This window comes from Crocuta crocuta, unplaced genomic scaffold (genome assembly GCF_008692635.1).
Source record: "Crocuta crocuta isolate KB4526 unplaced genomic scaffold, BGI_CrCroc_1.0 scaffold147, whole genome shotgun sequence".
Classification (NCBI taxonomy): Eukaryota; Metazoa; Chordata; class Mammalia; order Carnivora; family Hyaenidae; genus Crocuta; species Crocuta crocuta.
In genome coordinates this window covers 2,730,156-2,754,070 of record NW_027532594.1, presented here as the reverse complement: position 1 = coordinate 2,754,070, position 23,915 = coordinate 2,730,156, and the positions used below count along the sequence as shown (strand labels likewise).

The 23,915-nt window shown below is 34.7% G+C and overlaps 1 protein-coding gene across 2 annotated transcripts in view; it reads left to right on the top strand.

Annotated features, from left to right (window-relative positions):
- The window catches only part of ATG5 (autophagy related 5), a 132,768-nt gene that overhangs the window by 7,064 nt on the left and 101,789 nt on the right, over window positions 1-23,915 (top strand). Inside the window, exons 2-4 of one of the 2 annotated variants that reach the window (XM_077780022.1) lie at window positions 2,148-2,313; window positions 14,011-14,138; window positions 22,883-22,961. In XM_077780022.1, coding sequence (XP_077636148.1) covers window positions 2,206-2,313; window positions 14,011-14,138; window positions 22,883-22,961 — 315 coding nt within the window. In that variant the 5' untranslated portion in view covers window positions 2,148-2,205. Of the gene's footprint in view, window positions 1-2,147; window positions 2,314-14,010; window positions 14,139-22,882; window positions 22,962-23,915 lie in introns of those variants that run through there. The other variant, XM_077780023.1, reaches the window with a different exon arrangement.

Sequence of the window (23,915 nt, the reverse complement as noted above, 5' to 3'; positions counted from 1 at the left end):
GTGTTTGGGGAACGGCACAGGAGTGGCATTCTGATGATAAATCCTTTTATCAGTAAAAACTTTCTAGAACATGGATATGAAAAAGGATGGGGAACAGCCCAGAGGTGGCATTAGTATTGTAAAGGCAAAAGTTAGTTCTTGTGAGCAGGGGTCACAAGCCTGCTCATCGCTTGATTGGGAGGTATTAAGAAAAACAGGTCTTTCAGGAATGCAGTGTGGCTCTCATAACCACAAAAGAGGTTCCTACAGTAAGTTTCTTCACAAAGTGCAATCAGCATATCAAGGCCAGAATGAGTCACTCCTAATACCAATCAACAAGGTGACTTGGGGGTCGGTACTAAAGCAGAAACGATTGGGTGAGGGTGGATATTGGTCGCCGTCTGACGGTAAGAATCCATGCCACTTACCTTAACCTCACAAGGAGTTCTTTCTCAACCTGTGAGTTCCGAAACGGCTCCCAACAGATTCAACTTTAGATTTACTTATTTGCCATAACTTAGATTTCATTATTTCCTGTCACCAGTAAATTTATTCAAAAAGAATGAAGTATTAACGTAGTCAGGAGGTAGTGCGATCTTTTCTGTTTTCATTGAGTTAATTTTACGTGATTTGTAAACTTGGGGATTTTCTGCAGAGAAATTCAGTGTATTGTTTGAGTTTGAAGCCTGTCAGGGTGGAATTATATGAAGTGTGAATGCTTGTGTCATTTGCTTAAAATGGTGGCTTTTATGGATATACTTCAATACAAATTAAAACACTGTAACATGTTGGAAAGAGCTCTAGACCCAGTTCAGTAACTCAGTGACCAGAGTTGTTCTCCTGGTTTCACTGTTACTTAGTGGTCTTGTAATGTTTATCCTGGTGTGACTATTATTTAATGCTCTTGTAATGTTGGACAGAGTTTTTCACCTCTTTTAGTTTATTTACCTGTAGATAATGTCGTATCCATTCGACCTCCAAGGTGCATTTAAGTATAGTGATACAGAATTCAGAACTCTACTTGAGGTTTTCTATCTTTGACTAATAAATTTATAGCAGTCTTGATATACTTGGCATTGGTCAGTGGACAAGAGAGAAAAGGCTCCTTTAATAATTCAGTGTTGTAATTGGTATTTGGCTAAACTAAAATGATTATTTTAAATGTTTCCAAAGGATATGCGAACCTACGAAAGATAGGATATATATAAATAAATATATGAGTACAAGGATATTGAATCTCATTATCAGGTACCAACAGTATTGATTTCTGGATTTTACTCATATGGCATATTGTGTTCTTACCTAGTTGTGGAACATCAGTGCTGGAAGACACTTGGATATTACATAGGTCAAAAGCCATGTTCTTCTGTCATACCCAGAATATTTCACTGTGTGGCCTTAGTGCTATATTTGTGGTATAGGGGATATTTTAAGTTCAGAGTAGAAGCATTTACTACTCATTGGGGCAGAGGATTGTGAGCTGGGTTTGCACAGTGGGTAAGATTTGAACAGGTGAGAGATGAACAGATTTGTCAGGGGGAATATTAGGGAACAAGGTATTTAAATTGCCAGCCTTGCTAGAGGGTTTATAAAAAGAAGTATACTAAGTAAGACTGGAAATATTGGTGGAATCAAACCATGGACAAGATGAAATTTAGAATAGGAATAGGTTGATACAAACATTTTTTTTCCCAGGATGAGAGAGATTTTTTTTTTTCCCCCAGAAAGAGCGAACTATATGGATGGAGTAGGAAAGGTTGAATACATTAGGTAGGGCAAGGATAATTCTGGGGATGATAGTTTAGAGTTGGACTAGAAGAGACCATAGGATAGGGGAAGACTTCACTTTAGATGAGCAATAGACTGTCCTGGGGCTTGAGAGAATGATACAAGTATAGCTTCACTTTGGCTGTGGTTCATTAGTTGCATAAGTTAGCATACGTAATTTTGAATTGCTCACTTCTGTGATCCCTTTAAATAAATAATAGCTCTGCATTTAGAATTTGTTGTACTGATTCTTGCATTTATTTTAAAGAATGCTGATCACACAGTTTTCTGAAGTGAAAAATCTTTATGGAATTCATTTTTTTCTAGAACCTTTCTTTGTTTTAGAGCAGGTTCATTTATCTTTACAAGGATGTGACTAATGCTCTTCATTTTATTTTCAGTTTGGCTTTGGGTGAAAAAAGAATTTAGCCTATATGCACTGCTTTAACCACTGGAAGAATGACAGATGACAAAGATGTGCTTCGAGATGTCTGGTTTGGACGAATTCCAACTTGCTTCACCCTGTATCAGGATGAGATAACTGAACGGGAGGCAGAACCATATTATGTAAGTATGTTGATGGTGGAAAATGGGATATCTAACTTTGTCCATTTTTGTAAATAAAGCTCTAAGAACCTGAAGGCTGTTATCCAACATTTTATATACAATTAGTACTTGATTATTATAGAAAAAATTAGAAAACACAGATCAGCAAAAGGCAGGAAATAAAAAATTACCTCTAATCCTACTATCCAGAGGGAAAAAAAAATCACTGTTGATATGTAGCTGTGGGACCTTCTTGACATTCTTTTTCTCATGAATATGTATGTATATAATTTGTGATAATGGAATCATAAGTTATGTGCTATAGGAGTTATTTTGAAAATAATAGATTCAAATTTGATTCTTCTGTATTTAAGTGGCTCCAAGTAACTATCAAATTTTTTTAATAGCTCAGTGAACATATAACGTGTGTTTTCATCTGTTGATAAGCTAATATGTATTATATAAGGCATATTACTTAATAACAGATTACTGTATGTAGTCTTGTAGGTTTGAGTTAGTGTCACTCTCTGTTCTAAAAAAACAGTATCAAGTGTCTTCTGATTTTAGCCTGCTTTTCTTCCTTCTCTAAGCACATGTATAATCCAAACTTATGCATCTGTCAGTCAAAGATAATAATACTCTGCCTTTTTACTGAATATTCAGGCCCTAAATGGTAAAGATGTTCTCAGTTGTCATTATTTTAGTTTTGTTGCAGATACACAGAATATTGTTATAGGGGATCTGGAAAAGTGGAAATGTATTTGTGGTGTTGGACTTTCTTGTTTCACGTTAATAAAGCTCACCCTTTGCTTGGTTTCTTCTCTGCGTGAGAGGTAGCACTGCTTCTTGCCTGCTCTAGCTATGGGAAGGCAGACTGGTGGAGGAAGCCACTTAAGAAGCCCACTCGCTTGCTTTTTTGGATCCAGGAGCGGTTTCATTTGTCTCTGTGTCTCCCCAGCACCTGGCATAGGTCATGCAAATGGTGGTCATTCAGTGCATGAAAACCTCCTGCATTCATGTTGGGATTTTATTTTACATTTCTCTTTGGGTTTTCTCACTGAAGATAATTTCAGAGAAGGCAGGCAGTTTTTTGTTACTAGTACTCAGCTTATCATAACTGAACATATACATTTAAGTCACTTTAACTTTGGAAATCTTAACAGTTTTCTTTTCTGCCTTTAGAAGAACTTCCATAGTTAAAAACAAAATGTGGTCACAGTTTATTTTTAGAAGAATTTAACTTGTTAGATTTATTTATTTATTTTTTTACTTCTTCTGTAATGTGGGTTAGAATATCACTTATGTTTTGTTTCCAAACTAGTTTCTGTTATTTTAATTAAAGCTTTTCACTTCAGGCGGCTTTCTAATAGTATCTAAACAAAGGAGTGTATGTGTCTCGTTGGTCAAAGTGGCAAAATATGTAATTTCAGTCTGTTTACTTTTAAATCCGAGTATGATGTTTGACAGCATTCTGTAGTTAAAAAAATCCTAAGTAAAGACTACAGTGTTTTTCCTTCTTTATATATGAATCTGTTAAATATGAAAAGATTACTGTGAAAGTAGAGTGTAAGTTGTTTTCCAGCAGTTTCTAATTGAATTGAAAATAGCAGCAAGTGTTGGTTATATCTGTAGGAGAAAGAAAATTGTTTGGTCTAATTGGTAATTATTTTTTTAAATGGGTTTTCCCTAATTTTTCACCCAAAAGAAACTCATATATTATGATTATGTTTTTGAAAAATGTTGGGGGTGACAGACATATATACATTTTAAACAAAAACTACAGTTTAAAATCATGTAGCATAATCTAGATTTTGTTCTTTAAATACATACATACTTAAATATTGGTTAATACACATAAGAAAATATACAAAAACATCAGCAGTGGTTAGCCTTAGAATTATAGGTGAGAATGGCAGTGACAGCATGGTTTTCGTTCATATGTGTCTTGGTTGCAAATTAAGCTTGAGGATTTTTAGTTGCATTGGTTTATAATAATGATAATATTTTAAAGATTCTGGATGAAATGAGGTAAAAATATATAGCCTGAGGGCCAGTATACCTCTTTCCTAAACATTTTCAAAACTCAGGTGAGGTGATATAACAGGATTGTCACCATGGCCTGAAAAGTCCTCTCATGTTCAAGTGGATGTGTAGTAAGGATAGGTGAATGAGAATATACTTTTTTTTTTAAGATTTTATTTTTAAGTAATTCCTATACCCAAAGTAGGCCTTGAACTCACAACCTTGAGATCAAGAGTTGCATGCTCCGTGGACTGAGCTAGCCAGGCATCCCTACAGTTTTCGTTTTATAATGTTCATTCCTTATTTCTTAGAAACTAGATTTTAAATTCTACTTCTACCAAATTTATAAATTAAATTTTTATTCAGAGTCTTTGCCATTGGAAAAGAATATTAATGTTAAACATATTCCTGTTTATTTCTACATTTTGGTTTATTGCCTATGCATAAATCTCCTTTCAACCTACATCCCATATCTGTGTCAGAGAATTGTACATTTTGCAGGGAATATCAGGAAGGAAATTTGTTGGAAACTAGGCAGTCTTCCAGTTTCTCTTGTTGCTGTTATATTCATTTAAAATGTTGCTTTTCATTTAGATTATCTAATATGAAAATGCATATACTAACAGGCATTCATATTTTGTGACTTGTTATAAGAGGAAATCACACCATCAGACCCATGGTCATAAATCTGAGTGGACTGTAAACATTATAGAGCAGTCCTTTTATGTTTCCTTAGTCAGCTTTCTCTATTCTCCTCTATTCTCTGAGGCCTGACCTTATTTTTCACTCTTAAGAGGTGACCTCACTTCCTGCTTTCTTAACCTTCTGTCACCAAGTCTCCTAAACATATCTGCATTCACACATACTGACTTCTACTGACTTCTCCTTCTGTCTTGTTTTAATGGAAGAGGTCAAGGCCTAGCTTTCTCTCTGCCCTGGATCCCATCTATGATCTTCTCAGGAAGCTGGTGGTTTCTGATATTCTCCTATCTCTACCTCTGCCTTCTCTCTCTCTTTTACTTTCAGTTTCTACCTACTAGCTCCTTCTTTGCAGCATTTATATTATCTTAAATCCTTCCTATCCTCAAACCACCTTCTGTTGACCCCGTCTCTCTTTCAACCTCTTGCACTCTCTTCATAGCCAGACTTGGGAAAAAGGGTGTCTGTACTCATTGTCTCCTTCCCACTTCCCTCTTACCTTACTGTAATTACATTTTCGCACCACTCCAACAGAACTGTTCTTGCTAAAGTCACTAATGCCATCTCTTTTGCCAAACCTAGAGTCTGATTTTGAATTTTCATTTGCTTGATCTCTCAGTGGTGTTTGATGTTGTTTTGGATGTTTTCTCCAGTTTGTGGCATTGTTCTTTCTTGCTGTGCAGTGCCTGTTTTTGCTTCTACTATTCTGGGTTTTTGTGTTTGTTTGTTTTGTGGTTTTTTTGGTCTCCTTTCCCGGATCTTCCTCCTTTGCTTCTTCCTCCTCAATGTTGGCATTCCTTGGCACTTTGCTTTTTTTTTCTCTCCCTCCACTTCACTCTTTCCACCCCTGGAGCTACCGTTTTTGTCTCTTGTTGAGTGTTTTCATCTTGACAACTCCCAGGATTCTTCTCCTGAGTTCTCTACCTGTATGTCTGTCTGCTGGATACCCTCACCAAGATGTCTTGAAGACACTCACGCTTCGTGTGTTTGAAACTGGACTCATCATTACCTCCAGATAGCCTGGTCATCTGACATACTCCCTTCCTTTTTTGCAAGTAGATCTGTCACCCAGCTAATTAATTATTCTTACCATTAATTAAGAAAGGACTCATCCTTTGTTGCTCCCTTCTCCCATATCCCTGACATTCAGTTAGTAACTTAGTCCAGTTGATTTTACATCTCAGATATCTCTGAAACTTACCCAGTTTCTTCCATACCCGTTGTCATAGTCTAGTTAGGACCACTATTTTTTTCTTCTTTTTTAAGTTTATTTAAATTCCAGATAGTTAACATATAATATAATATTAGTTTCAGTAGTAGAATTTTGTGATTCATCACGTAACACACAACACCCAGTACTCATCACAAGTGCCCTTCTTAATCCTCATCACCCATTTAACCTTTCCCCTTGCTCACTCCCCCTCCAGCAACTGTCAGTTTGTTCTCTGTAGTTAAGAGTCTGTTTATGATGTGCCTTTCTCTTTTTTCCCCTCATATTCATCTGTTTCATTTCTTAAATTCCACATATGAGTGAAATCATATGGTATTTGTCTCTCTCTGATGGACTTATTTCACTCAGCATAATACATTCTAGTGCCATCCACATTGTTGCAGATGACAAGTTTCATTCTTTTTTGTGGCCGAGTAATAGTCCATTTTATATGTATACCACATCTTCTTTATCTAGTCATCCGTTGAAGGACATTTGGGCTCTTTCTATACTTTGACTATTGTTGATAGCACTGCTATTAATGTCAGGGTGTCTGTGTGCCTTTGAATCAGTATTTATGTATTCTTTGAGTAAATACCTGGTAGTGCAGTTGCTGGGTCGCAGGGTAGTCAGTTTATTTTTAACTTTTTAAGGACCCTCCATACTGTTTTCCAGAGTGGCTGCACCAGTTTGCATTTCCACCAACAGTGTAAGAGAATTCTCCTTTTTCTGCATTCTTGCCAACACTTGTTTCCTGGGTTGTTAATTTTACACATTCTGACAGATGTTAAGGTGATCTCTTATTGTAGTTTTGATTTGTATTTCCTTGATGATGTGATTTTGAGCATCTTGTGTCTGTTGGCCATCTGTGTGTCTTTGGAAAAATGTCTGTTCATGTCTTCTGTACATTTTTTAAATAGGTTATTTGTATTTTGGGTATTGAGTTTGATGAGTTTGTTATAGGTTTTGGATACTAACCCTTTATTGGTTATGTCATTTGCAAATATCTTTTCCCATTCCAACGGTTGCCTCTTAGTTTTGTTGTTTCCTTTGCTGTGCAGAAGCTTTTTATCTTAATGAATGCAGTCCTAGAAGTTTATTTTTGGTTTTGTTTCCCTTACCTGAGGGGATGTATTTAGTACGAATTTGCTATAGCTGACGTCAGAGAGGTTGCTGCCTGTTTTCTCTAGGATTTTGATGGTTTCTTGTCTCACGTTGAGGTCTTTTATTCATTTCGGCAATGGTTTTTTAAAAAAGGTTTATTTATTTTTGAGAGAGAGACAGAGAACGCACAAGCAGGGGAGGGGCAGAGAGAGAGGGAGACAGAATCTGAAGTAGGCTCCAAGCTCTGAGCTGTCAGTGTAGAGCCTGATGCAGGCCTTGAACTCATGAACCATGAGATCATGACCTGAGCCGAAATTGAATGCTTAAACTTATACCGAGGCACCCAGGTGCTCCTTTCATTCATTTTGAATTAATTTTTGTGTGTGATATAAGAAAGTGGTCCAGTTTCATCCTTTTGCATGTCACTGTCCAGCACCATTTGGTGAAGAGATAGTCTTTTTTTTTTTTTCCCATTGTATATTCTTTCCTGCTTGTGAAAGATTAGTTGACCCTATAGTTGTGGGTCCATTTCTGGGTTTCTGTTCTGTTCCACTGATCTGTATGTCTGTTTTGGTGCCAGTGCCCACTGTCTTGGTCACTACAGCTTTGTAATATAACTTGAAGTCTGGAATCATGATGCCTCTGGCTTTTATTTTCTTTTTCAAGATTGTTTGGCTATTTTGGACTTTTTGTGGTTCCATACAAATTTCAGGATTTTTCTAGCTCTATGAAAAATGTGGCGGTATTTTGATAGGGATTGCATTAAATGTATAGATTGCTTTGGGTAGTATAGACATTTTAACAATGCTTGTACTTCAAATCCATGACCATGGGATGTGTTTCTGTTTCTTTGTGTTTTCTGCCATTTCTTTCATAAGTGTTCTATAGTTTTCAGCGTACAGATCTTTTACCTCTTTGGTTAAATTTATTCCTAAGTGTCTTGTGGTTTTGGGTGCAGTTGTAAATGGGATCGATTCTTTGATTTCTCTTTCTGCTGCTTCATTATTGGTGTATAGAAAAGCCACAGATTTCTGTATGTTTATTTTATATACTGCAGCTTCACTGAATTTGTGTATCAGTTTTAGCAGTTTTTAGGTGGAGTCTTTCAGGTTTTTACATACAGTATCATGTTATCTGCAAATAGTGAAAAGTTTGATTTCTTCCTTGCCAGTTTGGATGCCTTTTATTTCTTTTTGTCATCTGATTGCTGAGGCTAATACTTCCAGTACTATGTTAAATAACAATGGTGAGAGTGGATATCCCTGTCAAGTGCCTGACCATAGAGAAAATTTTTCTCCATTGAGAATGATATTAGCTGTGGGTTTTTCACTTATGGCCTTTATGATGTTGAGATATGTTCCCTGTATCTCTGCTTTGTTGAGGATTTTTATTAAGAATGGATACTGTCCTTTGTCAGATGCTTGCTGCCATCTATTGAGAAGATCATGTGGTTCTTCTTATCCTTTCTTTTATCAATATGGTGTATCACGATTGATTTGCGAATATCGAACCATCCTTGCAGCTCAGGAATAAATCCAATTTGATTGTGGTGAGTGATTCTTTTAATGTACTCTTGGATTCAATTTGTTGAGAACAGACCACCATTTGAAAACTGATGGGATTTGATAATACTAATGGCCCTGTTTCATTCTTGCCCTCTTTCCATTTTTCAGTTTGCAGTTGGAGTAATCTTTTCAAAACACATATCTGATCCTGCCTCCTGCCTGCTGCAAACCCTTAGTAGCCTTTCATCATCTTAGGATCCTTCTAAGTTTATCTGGTCCCTTCCTTATTCAGTACTCTTCTGTTTCAACTCTCTACATTCCTGTCATATTCAACTTCTTATGGTTCCTCCAGGGTGCCAATCTTTATCTTTTCATGTTCCCTCTATGCCTTCTTGCATTTCCTCTGTCTCAAATGAGCAGCAGTATCTCCCACCTCTGCTCAAAGCCAGACATTCACAACAATCCTGTTTGGTTCACTCCTCTTTACCTTCTGGCTGTTGCCTTAACATAGACTTCCCGTCATGGCTTTCCATAAGCCCCTAGGTGAGGTTAAATTCCTTTGCTACTTTGTCTTGTAGCATTCTTTCCTTCCTGCTTGAATTCATCACATTTGTAATTTTGTTTTTACTGACCATCTTTCTAACCTGTTGTCTCATTCAGTGCTCTCATTGTCTGGTGTGATGCCTCACACATTGAAATGGAACAGAATTCTAGTATATTTTAATTCTACTTTTGTTCTAGGTAAATAAGCCTCTAATTTTATAATTGAATATTGTTGGACAAAATAGGATTTGGCATAGATAATATTACAGCTCCCTTTTTTAGAAACATAAGTAATCTAGACAGCTATTCCTGTATTCCTTGCAAGCTGTATAGAAAAAAAATTAATCAGTTGTGTAATACTCACTGAGTACTTGATAGTGCTACATGAGGAATAAGAGAATGATGGATTCCATGTAACTGACAGTTTCCCTAGAGGGGGATAATCTTTTTCCTATTAAAAGAACTTAACCTCAAAGACATTAATCAAAGTGAAATAAACCAGATGCAAAAGGACAAATATTTTATGGTTCCACTTATGCATGGTACCTAGAATAGTCCAATTCAAAGAAACAAGTTAGGAAAGTGATTACCAAGGGCCTGGGGAAGAGGATAGGGGAGTTACTGTTTAACTGGTACAGAATTTGAGTTTGAGATGATGAAAAATTCTGAAGACGGATAGTGGTGATGGTTGCACAACAGTGTGAATGTATTTGATACCAACAAATGATACACTTAAAAATGGCTAAAATGCAAGATATATTTTACCACAATTTAAAAAAAAAGTAAACCAATGAAATACACCTAAGAAAATCAGTGAATAGTACAATCTGGGTATAAAAGACAAGATGTTATTTTACTGTTATTTTTTTTCTTCATTTTCTTAAATGTTTATTTTTGATAGAGAGATAGAGCACGAGTAGGGTAGGGGGAGAGAGAGAGAGGGAGACACAGAATCTGAAGCAGGCTCCAGTCTCTGAGCTATCAGCACAGAGCCTGACATGGGGCTCAAACCCATGAACTGTTAGATCATGACCTGAGCTAAAGTTGGACTCTACTGACTGAATCACCCAGGCACTCCTTCATTTTTACTTACTTAAATATTTACTAGATAACTTGTATCTATACTTACTCTAATTTAGTCATTCCAAATCTTAGTGTCATTTTTTAGTGCTACTGTAGATATTTATATTAGTTACAGATTACTCCCACAGGCCAATTTAGAAAAGAAGATTCCAAGTACATTTCCGCATAGATTTTGTCTTAAGAGTGAGAATTCTTTATTATCATTTTTGTCTTTTTGTTACTTAACCTTTGGGATCTGTGATTCCTTCAGCAAATATATATATGTGTGCCTACTGTATAAAGCAGGTACTATTTTGAGCATTTGGAATGTAGCAGTGAACAAAACAAAAATCCCTGTCTTAATGGAGCTTACATTCTAATGTTCCTCATTCTTTATTGTAAATAAGATTTAATTTCATGAAAATCATTTGTGAATTTTTCATTAACTTTGAACTCTAGGCAGGTGGTATGACACCCCCAAATCAGGACCTGATATCTGTGCTCATTAGTCCTGATGTGTTTTCTTTTCTTATAATCTTAATAGGTTAATATTCTCTATAGAATAGATTACTATTAATGCCCAACAGACATTTTAAATTAAAAGTTTTGAACTCGGGGCACCTGGGTGGCTCAGTTGGTTAAGCGTTCGACTTCAGCTCAGGTCATGATCTCATGGTTCGTGGGTTCAAGCCCCGCGTTGGGCTCTGTGCTGACAGCTAGCTCAGAGCCTGAAGCCTGTCTTCAGATTCTGTGTCTCCCCCTCTCTCTCTGACCCTCCCCTGCTCATGCTGTCTCTTTCTCTCTCTCTCTCTCTCTCTCTCTCAGAAATAAATAAAATATTTTTTAAAAAAAGTAAAAGTTTTGAACTTACTAGTATAGAATGTATTAGACTAATAGATTACAGTTGATTCTTAACACAGTTTTGAATTGTGTAGGTCTATTTATATGTTGATTTTTTTTTTTTTTACAGTTCAGTATTGTAAATGTATTTTCTTTTCCTCGTGATTTTCTTATCAACATTTTCTTAGCTTTATTGTAAGACTATGGTATATATATGTATATATAATGCATATAACATACAAAATGTCTGTTAATTGACTGTTATTGGTAAGTCAAGGGTAACACTATTAGTAGTTAAGTTTTTGGGGAGACAAAAGAGACATGGATTTTGAACTGTGTAGGGGTTGGTGCCTCTAACTCCCACAGTGTTCAAGGGTCAATTCTGTATTTATTTATTTAAAAAATGGCTAGTTTATCATGCTGTTTTAATTTCTTTGAGATGCCCATATTACATTTGTATTTGATTCTGTCATTTCTGATTTTAATGAATCTTTTCTTTGCTGTTTCTTTAATAGGATATGATTTTGGCAAGTTATGTAAACTGCATATAAAGTAGAGGTGATAATTTCCTGTAAAACAACTAGTGGTTTTTCTTATATACTGTATTCATTTCCTTTTTCTTTTCTTCCCTAATCTACATTCTAGTTGTTTCTTTATAAAAGAGGAATTTAACATTTTGTTGAATTGACATTGGTATTCGAAAGCTTATTTCTAGTATTAATAAGTACCTCCTATTCCATAGTGGAGCATGACAGCTACCTCCCACCCCCGTACCTGTTGTCCCTAGGACCACTGTCATAGTCTCTTAAAGAGTTGGGGCCTGTTATCTTGATTTTCTGTGATTAAATATTAGTTCCCAAACCCAGAGTATTTCTCTTTGTCTATATTCCCCAGCCCAGTAGTTCTACTTGATTTACTGAACAAAAGACAACTTTTTCACTCTATCTATCTATCTATCTATCTATCTATCTATCTATCTATTTTTTTGAGAGAGAGTGTACATGTGCTCATAAGCAGGGGAGGGGAAGAGGAAGAGAGAGAATCTAAGCAGGCTCCATATCTCATGAATGGTAAGGTAAGATGAGATCATGACCTTACCTGAAATTTAGAGTCAGATGCTTAACTGAGCCACCTGGGCACCCCCAAAAGACATAACTGAGTAAACTGCATGAAAAATGCTACAGGATTAGCCTCTCAAAAGCAGCTGAAGAGAATAACAAAACAATTTTACCAGCAAAAGACAGAAACTTAGAAAGTAAGAAATGGCTAGAATATCTATTGCAAAGGAGGGGAAAACGTGAATTTTTGCCAGTTTCCTCCTTGTATCCTCTTGTGTATTACAAAAATTCTAACCAATTTTCTTAAATATTCTCATGTTTTTTTTTCTGGGTATCTTTGGTGGAGAAAAAACAGTGATGGCCATTATAGCTATGCTGAGGGTTTACCTAACCCAAGATTCCCCCCCAGACTTTTCTTTCTCCAAAGTCCAAGTAGCCCCAGGCTCCAGGAAGACAGGATTGAAGGAGCTGATAGACCGGTGGCAGGATCACCAGTCTACCAGCATTACAGCTTAAGCTTGTGTCTTACTGCACTTTAAAGATCTAGAGATGCCTGGGTGGCTCAGTTGGTTAAGTGTTGGACTTTGGCTCAGGTCATGGTCTCATGGGCACCCTGCATCGGGCTCTGCTGACAGCTCAGAACTTGGAGCCTGCTTCAGATTCCGTCTCCCTCTCTCTCTCTGCCCATCCCCTGATTGCTCTCTCTGTGTGTCTCTCTCTCAAAAATATAGAAACCTTAAAAAAAAATTGAAAGATTTAAATGTGTAGGTCAATAGTCATCTTTAACTTATTTTTCTCCTTCAATTTCTTGATTAATAATAACCAAAATCTGTTCTGACTGATTTCCAGACGTTTCTCACTTTTCCATTCCTTCATGCCCATCCCTCGTGTGATATTTTCTTAACAGATTTCCAGTCTATAATCTCATCTTCTTTCTGTCTTTTATGTACACACTGCTAGAATATTCCTCAAATACTGTTTCTCATTGTGCCATCCTTTTATTCAAGGTATCATAGTGGGCCCCTCTTGTTCATTAAATGACCTTCTGTTTGGCCTTTAAAGGCATCTCTGTTGCTGCAATGAAGTATTTTTGTTAAGTACTTTTTATGAATTTTTTTGGCCTTTATTTTAGCCTCATATAGAAGAGGACAGATTATATCTTTGTCTTGCTGTTTTTCTTCATTGCGACTAACCTAATACACAGTAGATTCTCAAAACATGATAGACCAGTTGAGAAGTCCTGATTGGTAAGTCAAGATGTACATTAGGACTGAGTTGATTATCTTCTCAGAACAGTTTAATTAACTCAGATGAATCATATTAATTTTTAAGTTAAATTTAATAAAAGTAATAAGTATCCTAAATAGCATGACCTCTGATTACATTGTATTTTTATTTGGAGGAAAGTATTACAGAAAGATTGTGTGTAGATCTGTGTTGTTTATTCTAGGTACTTATGCTATAAGCTGTACTTTAAGTAATGACAAGAAATTTTAAAATGTATTAACCTTTAGCCTATAAAGGGTTTGCTATAAAAAGCAGTTGACTTTGTGTGGAATATTCAAAATAATGCAAAAAACATGGCTGTTTTTCCTTAAGATTCAAAAACCTATTTAGTGTATATATTTTTTTAAAAAATAGTAAATAAATACGGTTTTACAAATTTTCATTTCAGTTGCTTTTGCCAAGAGTAAGTTATTTGACGTTGGTAACTGACAAAGTGAAAAAGCACTTTCAGAAGGTTATGAGACAAGAAGACATTAGTGAGATATGGTTTGAATATGAAGGCACACCACTGAAATGGTGAGTGAATTTTTCTGCATTATTAAGCATTGAGTGTATGCTAGCTTTAAGAAGGTATAGTGCCCTCAAGCAATTTTGAAAAAGTTATATAAATAAATAAATCACTAGTCTAGCTTATATAATTTAGTGCATTTTATTCAAATATTTTATTGAAGGTATTTCTGCCTTCTATTGGATGCATGGGAGACGGACACATTTGTATATACTTTCAACAATAGATTTTTCTATAGCATAATAATAGTATATTTGATTATGAGGTTTTTTTAAAAATTTTCAGATATATTTAAGACTCCCCTATGAATAAGTCACTCTATGACTATTCAATTTTGGTTCTATCTCCAAAGTTTTTATAATAGATCTTTATATGCACATGATTACCTAAAATGGCATCTTTCCAACTGATTGCCACATTTAGTTGATCACTGTGCCAATAGGCACATTTTATCTAGTCTTGGTTTAGTATTTAAAATATATTGATTTCATTTTTATGTGAAAAATAATTTTGATATTATATCACTCTGAAGAAACATATTGAAAATAAATCCTAAATCTGGGCTTATCCATATACAGGTGATGTATTTTGTACTTCCTCTGTTACTGTAGGGAGTTTTGTAAATTGTGCTTCCAAAAATATTTAATGAAACTGGAGAAACAACAGAGAGGAGCATATAAAAAAATGGTTCAAGGTATGCTGGGATATAGGTATTGAAATGCTGCCATATGAATGTAGTTGAATTTTCAACTCAGATATAAACTGAGTCAAGATTTAAAGGAAATATGAAAAATATAAATAGGTTAAAAGTGAACTTGTATTCTGAATCTGAGAGTATTAAAACAAAGAGTTTTAAAAGAGACTTATGAAAAAGGAAGCTAGCAGATGTTTAATAAGTACAGTTGATATAAATAAAAGCATTACTTAGAAATAAGGAGTGAACTTTTGGAACTTACCTTGTGTTGATGAATCCCCACGAGTGAGTAGATTTTTCATGATGGTTTAGAAACATACAAGGGGATTTTGTATTGGGTTATGGGTACGTCTCCAACTTTTTGAGGCAGTTCTGGGAAAGGATGACAGAGTTCTTTACAGCATTCATTTTTTTTTTAGTAAAAACTGTACTGATGAGCTTCATAGTCATATATCAGACTCATTATGACTCTTGACTAGTTCTAGACCTCAGGCAGCATAGATAAGTCAGTGTTTTCTGTTTCTTTTTATTTCTCAGAAGAATTGGAGGTTTTGGAATGGGAAGGTGGATTAAAAGAAGTATAAGAGGAGCAAGGATCAGGAGAGTAGAGGGAAAGGAAGGAGGGGAAAGATTGTGGGTGAGTAGCAATAGGATGTATCTATATTCTTGGAAGTTCTATCTGTATTATAGTTGGATATTGAAGTTATTATTGCTTTATGTGTATTAGTTACATACACATTATTGTAAGAGTCCATGTGAATGACACTAGGTTTTTCAATTTTATCATTGTAAAGTAGGGCTTCTCAACAATGGCCCTGTTGACATTTTGACCTAGATAATTTTTTGTTGTGGGAGGGGTATCCTATACATTGCAGAATTTTTAGCAGCAGCCTTGACCTCTGCCTATCAGTGCTATATTCCCTCTAGTTGTGATTATAAAAAATGTTGCCAAATGTCCCAGGGCAGAGGGGTGCAAAACCGCCCCCAATTGAGAAACTCTGGAAATGATAGGAAACCTCAATTTAACTTTTATAAGTAAATGATTGCTTAGTCATCATCCTTCAGCTGCTTTTTAATCCATACTGTACGGTGGTTATTTTTGTATTTGATAGGATTTGTATTCTATGCATTTGTATTCTGTATCAGTAAATAATGTTTGGACCCATTTCTCCCTGTTACTATGGACTAATGATTTTGGCTTAAATATATCATGTCCTTACTTTGTCAGTATTTATCCCTTTTCAAAGTCTTTTATTAAAGAGTAAAATTAAAATTATTTTCCTTTTAGAGAGCTAACATGAAAGTAACTGTGGTCACATATCTTTATTTTAGGTTTTGGGGTGTTAACTTTTTATAAGGCATGATGTCACTCTAACAGTTATATGTCTTGCTATAAGCTCATTGTATTTAATGGCTTTTGGTAAAACTCTTCCTTTAGTGCGGTAGTCCCCCTTTATCCTGCGGTTCTGCTTCTGTAGTTTCATTTACCCTCCGACAGCTGCTGTCTGGAAGCAGGTGATCCTCCTCTGACGTATTGTCAGAAGGTTATCAGTAGTAGCCTAACACTGTGCCATAATGTGTATGTCATTCACCTCATTTCATCTCATCAGGTAGACATTTTATCATCTCACATCATCACAAGAAAAATGGTGAGTACAGTACAATAAGATATTATGACAGACCACATTCACATAATTTTTATTATAACTTAACGTAATTGTTCTATTATAAGTTGTTGTTAATCCCTTACTGTGCCTAATTTATAAATAAAACGTTATCATGGGTACATGTAGGAGAAAGTGTAGTATGTGTGGAGTTTGGTACTATCTGTGGTCTCAGGCACCTGCTGGGGCAGTCTCAGAATGTATCCCCTATGGATAAGGGGGACTAACTACCATATTGTTAGGTACTCTGTGTATTTGAGGAAGGAATAGCTTCCAGAGGCATGAATGTAATCTAGGACCTCTGGACTAAGTCTTGATCTTTTCTCTTTTTGCTCCCAACTATAGCAATTTTCTTCTATGTTAATGGAGCCATCTTCGGTGTTATGGAGTCATAGGCTATCACTATCTACCTAGCAGTTAAGCAGTGGGCTTCATATGATTGGATAATCATGTAGGGAAGCAGCTACCACTGAAGTTTTGTAGGACTTGGACTTTAGAGATCATGCAAGTGTCTTAAAGTAGAAGAACATGTATTTGAGTAGGATGATAACATCTTTCTTATACCTGATTATTTGGAGTTTTAAATAAATTCAAGTGAGAAAAAAATCAAACACTAGTTTAGATAATTCATAAAAGAAGGAAGAAAGAGCATAAATTGATATTCGTTCTAATTCTAGATGTCCTATTCATATTTATTGGTAGTATTGTTTAAATATCTGGACAAGATACTTGAGTATGGGCTTTGTACCTTCAGCAGCAGTACATAAGAGGTACTAAGTAAATGTTTTTCAGTGCATGAATGAATCTAAATTAGTCTCTTCTTTCTGTTGAAAAAATGAGGCTCCAATAAATAAAATAACTTGCTCAAATGAGTGAGTAGGATCAGATTTTGAGTTCTCAGTTCAGGGCTCTTTTTGCCACCACACCTGCTGATACTTTTTGCTAGTTGTTTTTATTCAATTCTGTATGTTCTCTTTGCATTTCATATGTTATTTGTCCGTATTAGAGTAGAAAGATTTATTTATTGTTTCAAAATATTTTAATATAAAATTATTGATATCATATTTGATATAGAATATTCATTTCATGAAAAGGGACCTTTACCTATCATCAGGATCATTATCACTGTTAGAGGTGTTAATAATATAGATTAGTAGTTTTGTTGTTGTTGTTGGGGTAACATTTTTATTTTATCTTATTTTATTTTTAAATAGTTTATTGTCAAGTTGGTTTCCATATAACACCCAGTGCTCATCTCCGCAAGTGCCCTCCTCCATGCTCCGCACCCCTCTTCCCCTCCCCGCCCACTCCCATCTGCCCTCAGTTTGTTCTCGGTTTTCAAGAGTCTCTCACAGTTTGCCTTCCTCTCTCTTCCTCACTATTTTCCCCTTCTTCTCCCCCATGGTCCTCTGTTAAGTTCCTCCTAATCCTCCTATACGTGCAAACATACACATAATGAATACTTAGTATATAGTTGATTTATAGAGAGAATCCGAGAGGTCTTTATTTGATTAGTGTTTTATCCTCTACAGTCCTCTGTTTTAAAAATTACATGCCAGGTGGAAAGTACAGATCTAACTCAAATGTAAGCATCTTTTTTTTAGAGTGATTTGAATTGATTAGTCAGCAGAGGGTGCTCTAACATTGCATTTTAAAAGATGAAGTTTCTTTTTACCATAAATCAAGCGTCCAAAGATTGTATTTGTTACTGTTATATTAGATTTATTTTAAGAGAACAGTTCCTGGTCCTTCAAAAGAATACTTTGTTTGTATATCCTAATATTGGTTAGATCTTAGGCCTTTAGGATAAATTTTAGGAAAAAAGTTTTTCTTTTTTATTATTATTATTATCTTATGTAAACTGACTTATTTTCAGGACTGATTGTTGAAAGAAGTTGAACTCTACCTTTTGAATTAAAAAAAAAAGTGGCAAATACTTATTTTGATGTTAAACATAGACATAAGCAGAATGACCCTGAATTTAATACTATATCTATGTGGTTTCAGAAGTAAATTTTAACAAAGTAACATCTTAATCATAAACACCATGTAGGCTCTTCTCTCTTATGAATAGTCATTTTTCTTAGGTTGTGAATTTCTAAAATTTTATAAATTATTCTGTAAACTTGAAGTTTGAAATGTGGTTTACTTAGCATTCTAGACATTTAGTGTCCCCTTGGTTATTTTTGTAATTTTTCATGCATAGGTATAGGTTTAGAAAGCTGTGAAACACAATGCTAGTCTACAGTTGTTTGTTCCATAGATAAAGCAGGACAAAATTTGTTGTAATCATTAAGTTACTTTGGTATACATTTGAGTTGTGCCCTTTTTACTCAATGAAATGTAATCCTGTTTCCAGTGAATCACTATAACATACTTATGAACAGGTTGCATTTATTTCCGTGAAATGGAGTAGGAAGACAGCTCTCTAGTATATGGGTAAACTTTCTTTCATTGCTGATGTTAGAATACTGCTTTGTTATCTGACTGCAGATGCTGAGACTACTGTGAGTACCCTGGCTGACTTAGGAACATATCCGTTATTGCTATACATGTGGCCAGTATATGTGTATGTATTTTAGCAGTAATGAAAGGGTAAAGAAGAAACAGCTTATGCAAAGAATAATGAAAATATTACTCATTTTGAGAAATTGAATTTAGAAAAGACTAGAGCAATTTAAGGAAGAGAAAGAAAATGAATAAAATGTGAAAAATAGACCTAACACTAACTTTTGGTGCAGTCAGTTTTTATGGAGCAGTAGATGGAACCTTTACTAGTTGGGCTCTCTTCTGGGATATATTCCAGGTTCATATCCTCACCACTTCCTTTTCTATTAAACTTAGGTTAGATTGGTAGGAGTAGCAACATAACAGATAAATGGCTACATTATGATTTACTTATAGTTATGGCTTATGTGGTTTCTATGTTGTGGGTTAGGAGCCCCCTGACAAAACTATGTAGAATATCTGTTTAGAGGAGTTGTACAAATTAGTACTTTTGAAACCCTTGATGTAAATCAGATTATAGTGTAAGAGAAGTTCAGTACTTTAATTTTTGCCAGTTCTGTTTTCTGTTACAGATTTTCTTGCATATTAATAAACTCATCAGAAGTAAGCAGTTTGGAACCAGTTAATTCAGATAGTATATTTGTTTAGAGTTAGTATCCTCGCATCAAAATCATTCTGACATAAACATCTGCTTTGAGTGTCATATAAGCTGTACATGTTGAGTTAACAGTAGAAGGAAGTAAATAGTTTTTTTGGTACAGTTTTATTTTTAAAGAATATTACAGGGTAGTTATTAGCTATTACATTTAGAATACTTTACATACATTTATATTTAAATGTAAGTATTAGGAACCATAATATTTAAGTTTCATCCTAATATTACTTTATCAGGATAAAGAGTCCTCATTTACCATCTGAGGGCAGTAAACTTAAAATATATATATATGTATATATATTTAAGTCATTTTATAAATAATTTAGAGAATAATAAAGGAATAGTGAATGACAACTTTATTAGAAATTTTAAAAAGCATGTAAATACAACAAATTCAGATTTTCACTCCATATTTTCCTGGTTTTGAGGGTACTGACACTGGAAATGAGCAGTGTCTTCTGAATGCAACTAACTACTCATTTGTTGTCATGCAAATAGACCTCTAAGAGGTTCTGGCTTATTGTGATTTCTGGCTCTTCTGCTCCTTAACAGCAATGCTTAAAGTTGTTAAAACATTTGACAGATCATGATTTTGTTGTAAAATTTTTGTTTGCAGTAGTAAACAAAATTAGAATGATCAATACTTTTTTACGTCTAGGTCATATAATTCCTTCCTGTCGTCTTTAGTACAAATCGGCCTTTAGCTCTTACCTGCTTACTATCATAAATTGTAGTGCATAAATGGCATAAAGATGAAAAAATGCTATCACATACCTTTTTAGCAAAATGGTCCAGATTCTTGTCATAAAATATTGTATAATGGAATTCTTGCTGTTGAATGACTATTTGGGTAAGAATGCCACGTCTTTAGAAATACATTGTTCAAAAACAGAGAATGTAGGGGAAGGAAAAGAAAAATAAAATAAGATAAAAACAGAGAGGGAGGCAAACTGGAAGAGCCTCTTAAATACAGAGAGCAAACTGAGGGTTGCTGGAGGGGAGGTGGGTGGGGGGAGGATGGGCATTAAGGGGGCACTTGCTGGGATGAATGTTATATGTAAGTGATGTATCACTAAATTGTCCTAAAACCAGCACTACACCATATGTTAACTAACTTGAATAACATATATATATGTCTTTCATTCGTTGGTTTTTGAATTCTGTAAAATTCACCTAGAATATCATGTAATGACTCAGAATCTGAGATTTCACTTAAATGATCAATTTTTACAGTCTAAAATATTTCTGTCTCTGTAAAATCTTCTGATACAACTAATAATTGCATAACATCTTTCCTTGTCAGTTTTTCCTCTTTCACACTGTATATGGAAAATGAGACATTTTTGAATTTTCAGCTGTGTTAATGATACTTAAAGCAGAGGTGGTCTAGATTCTTATTTTATACGTTCTTGAAATATGATATTCTAGGTGAAACAGTGAGAAAATGGAAGGATGCATTATTGTATCATCCTTCTAGGCATGCCATTATTCTTCCAAATTGCTACTATTTTAGTCTTTTTTTTTCAAGCATAGTTGGGAATAATTGGTGAATAATGAAATAATTCCTAATATGATGAAATAGAATTCCTAGAATAGAACTAAGAGAGGTCTGTTTTGTAAAAATGCAAGGCATTATATAGAGCTTGTACAATTTAAGAAGTTGAGAGTAGGATGAGAATTGGATAGAATCTGTAACTTTCCTATAAAGCAATATTTTTATTTTTTAAATTATTATTTTTATTTTAATTTTTGGCAAGCCAAGTCTTTTTTTCCCTGGTTTCTGAAGCAAACATTCTGTTATTTAGGTAATCCAGAATTTCCTTCAGTATTCATATTTGGTTATGAAAGATTTGTATTAGATGCTAACTTTCAAATAGAGAGGTTTGAGGGTATTATTAAGAGATACAATACATATGTGACTAAAACTACCCACTTTTATTTTACTAGCAGGGCATTCATTCTAAATTATTTCTAAGTAAATATATGATCTCTAGTTATTGATGACTTTTCCACAATTATGTTATATAGAGATAAGGAAACATAACTAGTATTAGTTAATATTTCAGTCTTGGTTAGGCAATGTATTGGGTCACCCATTTTGAGAGGAATTAGATATATTTCCAAATTTTTCAGCTTTTAAATTTGGGAATAACTCAGTGACATAAAAGAACAGAATTGTACAGGACATCAACTAGTCTTCTTTTTACCTTTTTTGGAAGTATTATTTACTTCTGTTATTTAAGCCACATTAGATTCTTTCTTTAAAAGGATGATTTTAAAACTAAAATTTATTTGTCAAAATGTTAAGTTTGTATTATTAACTTTTTATTTATTGCTAAGTAATTTGCCTCACTGTGAGTGATGGTTATTAGGAAATGTTCTCTTATTTAAGAAGTCCAGAATTTATTTTTTTATTAAAATTTTTTAAGTGTTTATTTTTGAGAGAGGGAGAGAATGCGAGCAGGGGAGAGGCAGAGAGAGAGACACACACACACAGAATTGGAAATGGGCTCCAGGCTGTAAGCTGTTAGCACAGAGCCTGACATGGGGCTCGAACTCACGATCCTTAGAGCTGTGAGATCATGACCTGAGCCGGTCAGTTGCTTAACTGACTGAGCCACCCAGGCACCCCATAGAATTTGTTTTTTAAAAAACTTTAGTTTGAGGTTGCAGAAAAATATTCAGTGACTTTGGAAAATGTTGACATGATGCTAAATGAAAAAAGCAGGTTATAGTATAATGTAAAGGATAAGCCTAATCTATATTTAGATATGTATGCATAAATAGGAGACTGGAACTTTATATGCTTTAGTAAAAACCAAAAATGGATGATTGTATGCTTTCTTAGGTGCTCTTCTTAGTTCTTAAAATTTTCCAATTTTAATTTGTTTTAAAAATAAATTTAAATAAACTTTAAAAAACTGGACACTGGGATGATAATCAGGTACTACAGTACTATGATGTAACAGTGGTCGTGGCTGATAAAAGATGCTTTAGCACAATCCCATTATGTATATTGAGGCTTCATTGGGGAATGAAATGGTTAGAAGAACTAGTACTTGGCAATAATACCATATTAGCTTAGGCAAAGAACTGTTAATCCTTATCTTCCTGTGATTTGTGGTTAAAGCCCCCTGATAGTTGGTTTTACAATATGTGCTGAAGTTTATTTTAGAGTTGCAATTATAACTTTAAAATATTCTTTCTTAAAATGTACTCTTTCATTTTTAGGCATTATCCAATTGGTTTGTTATTTGATCTTCTTGCATCAAGTTCAGCTCTTCCTTGGAACATCACAGTGCATTTTAAGGTATAGTTCAAGTAGTATTTCCCATTTATCCCACTTGTGGTATTTAGTAAGCAGACTTCTGAATAGAATTTTTTTTTAAGTGAAGTGGTTTATTGCTTCTCCAGTGACAACTTTTTAATGCCTGAGCTGCCACTAGTATTCAACCATATAGGTTTCAGTTTATTCATAACTCTTGGCAGATCCGTGTAAACATTAAATGTATAAATGCCCATTTGTTGGAACTGAATGCACTATGTTTAACATTTGAAATATTTTGGAATATTTATATTCATTAAAAAAATCTCAAATAAGAAGAACAAAATCCTGACTCTACAGGCATGGGAGTGAGGAGGAGGAAACAGCTTAATTAACACCATTGAGTAACTCTAAGGCTATTTTGATTGATTTGTGAGAAGGGTGAGGACACAGAAGTCCAAAGACATGATCTGAGTGTGTTTTGAGAAAATTCCTGTAGATTTTAAGACCAGTCCAGTTGTATTGTAACTTCATTTTGTCCCAGTATTTTATAATATGGTCTCTTGTTCCCTCTTAACCACCTTGATTTTTCAGCCCCTGCACCCCAAGCAATTCACAAATACTATTGAAGGATTGAAATACCTGTATTAATTAATCATTAGGTAGTGATTCTCAGAGGGTGATGGATTGTAGGAGGGAGGTATCATAAGAGTTTGAAAAGTCATTTTAAGTATCAAATTTGTTTCCTATAAGGGACACTCATTGAGAGTCACTGCCAAAAGGCTGCTCACCCCTTCTTCCTAAGATGTTTTCCTTTTCATTTTACTAAAATTGAGTGTGTGGGTCTTTGGCATTTATTTCCCTATCATTTGCACTAATGTACTTTGCACAGTACCATGTTACCACAGATTTTATTACCACAGGACCGTACAGAGTGACGATATGGTTCTGAAATGCTTGACTTTCAGTTAATATGGTACCATGAAAAGCAAAGACTGC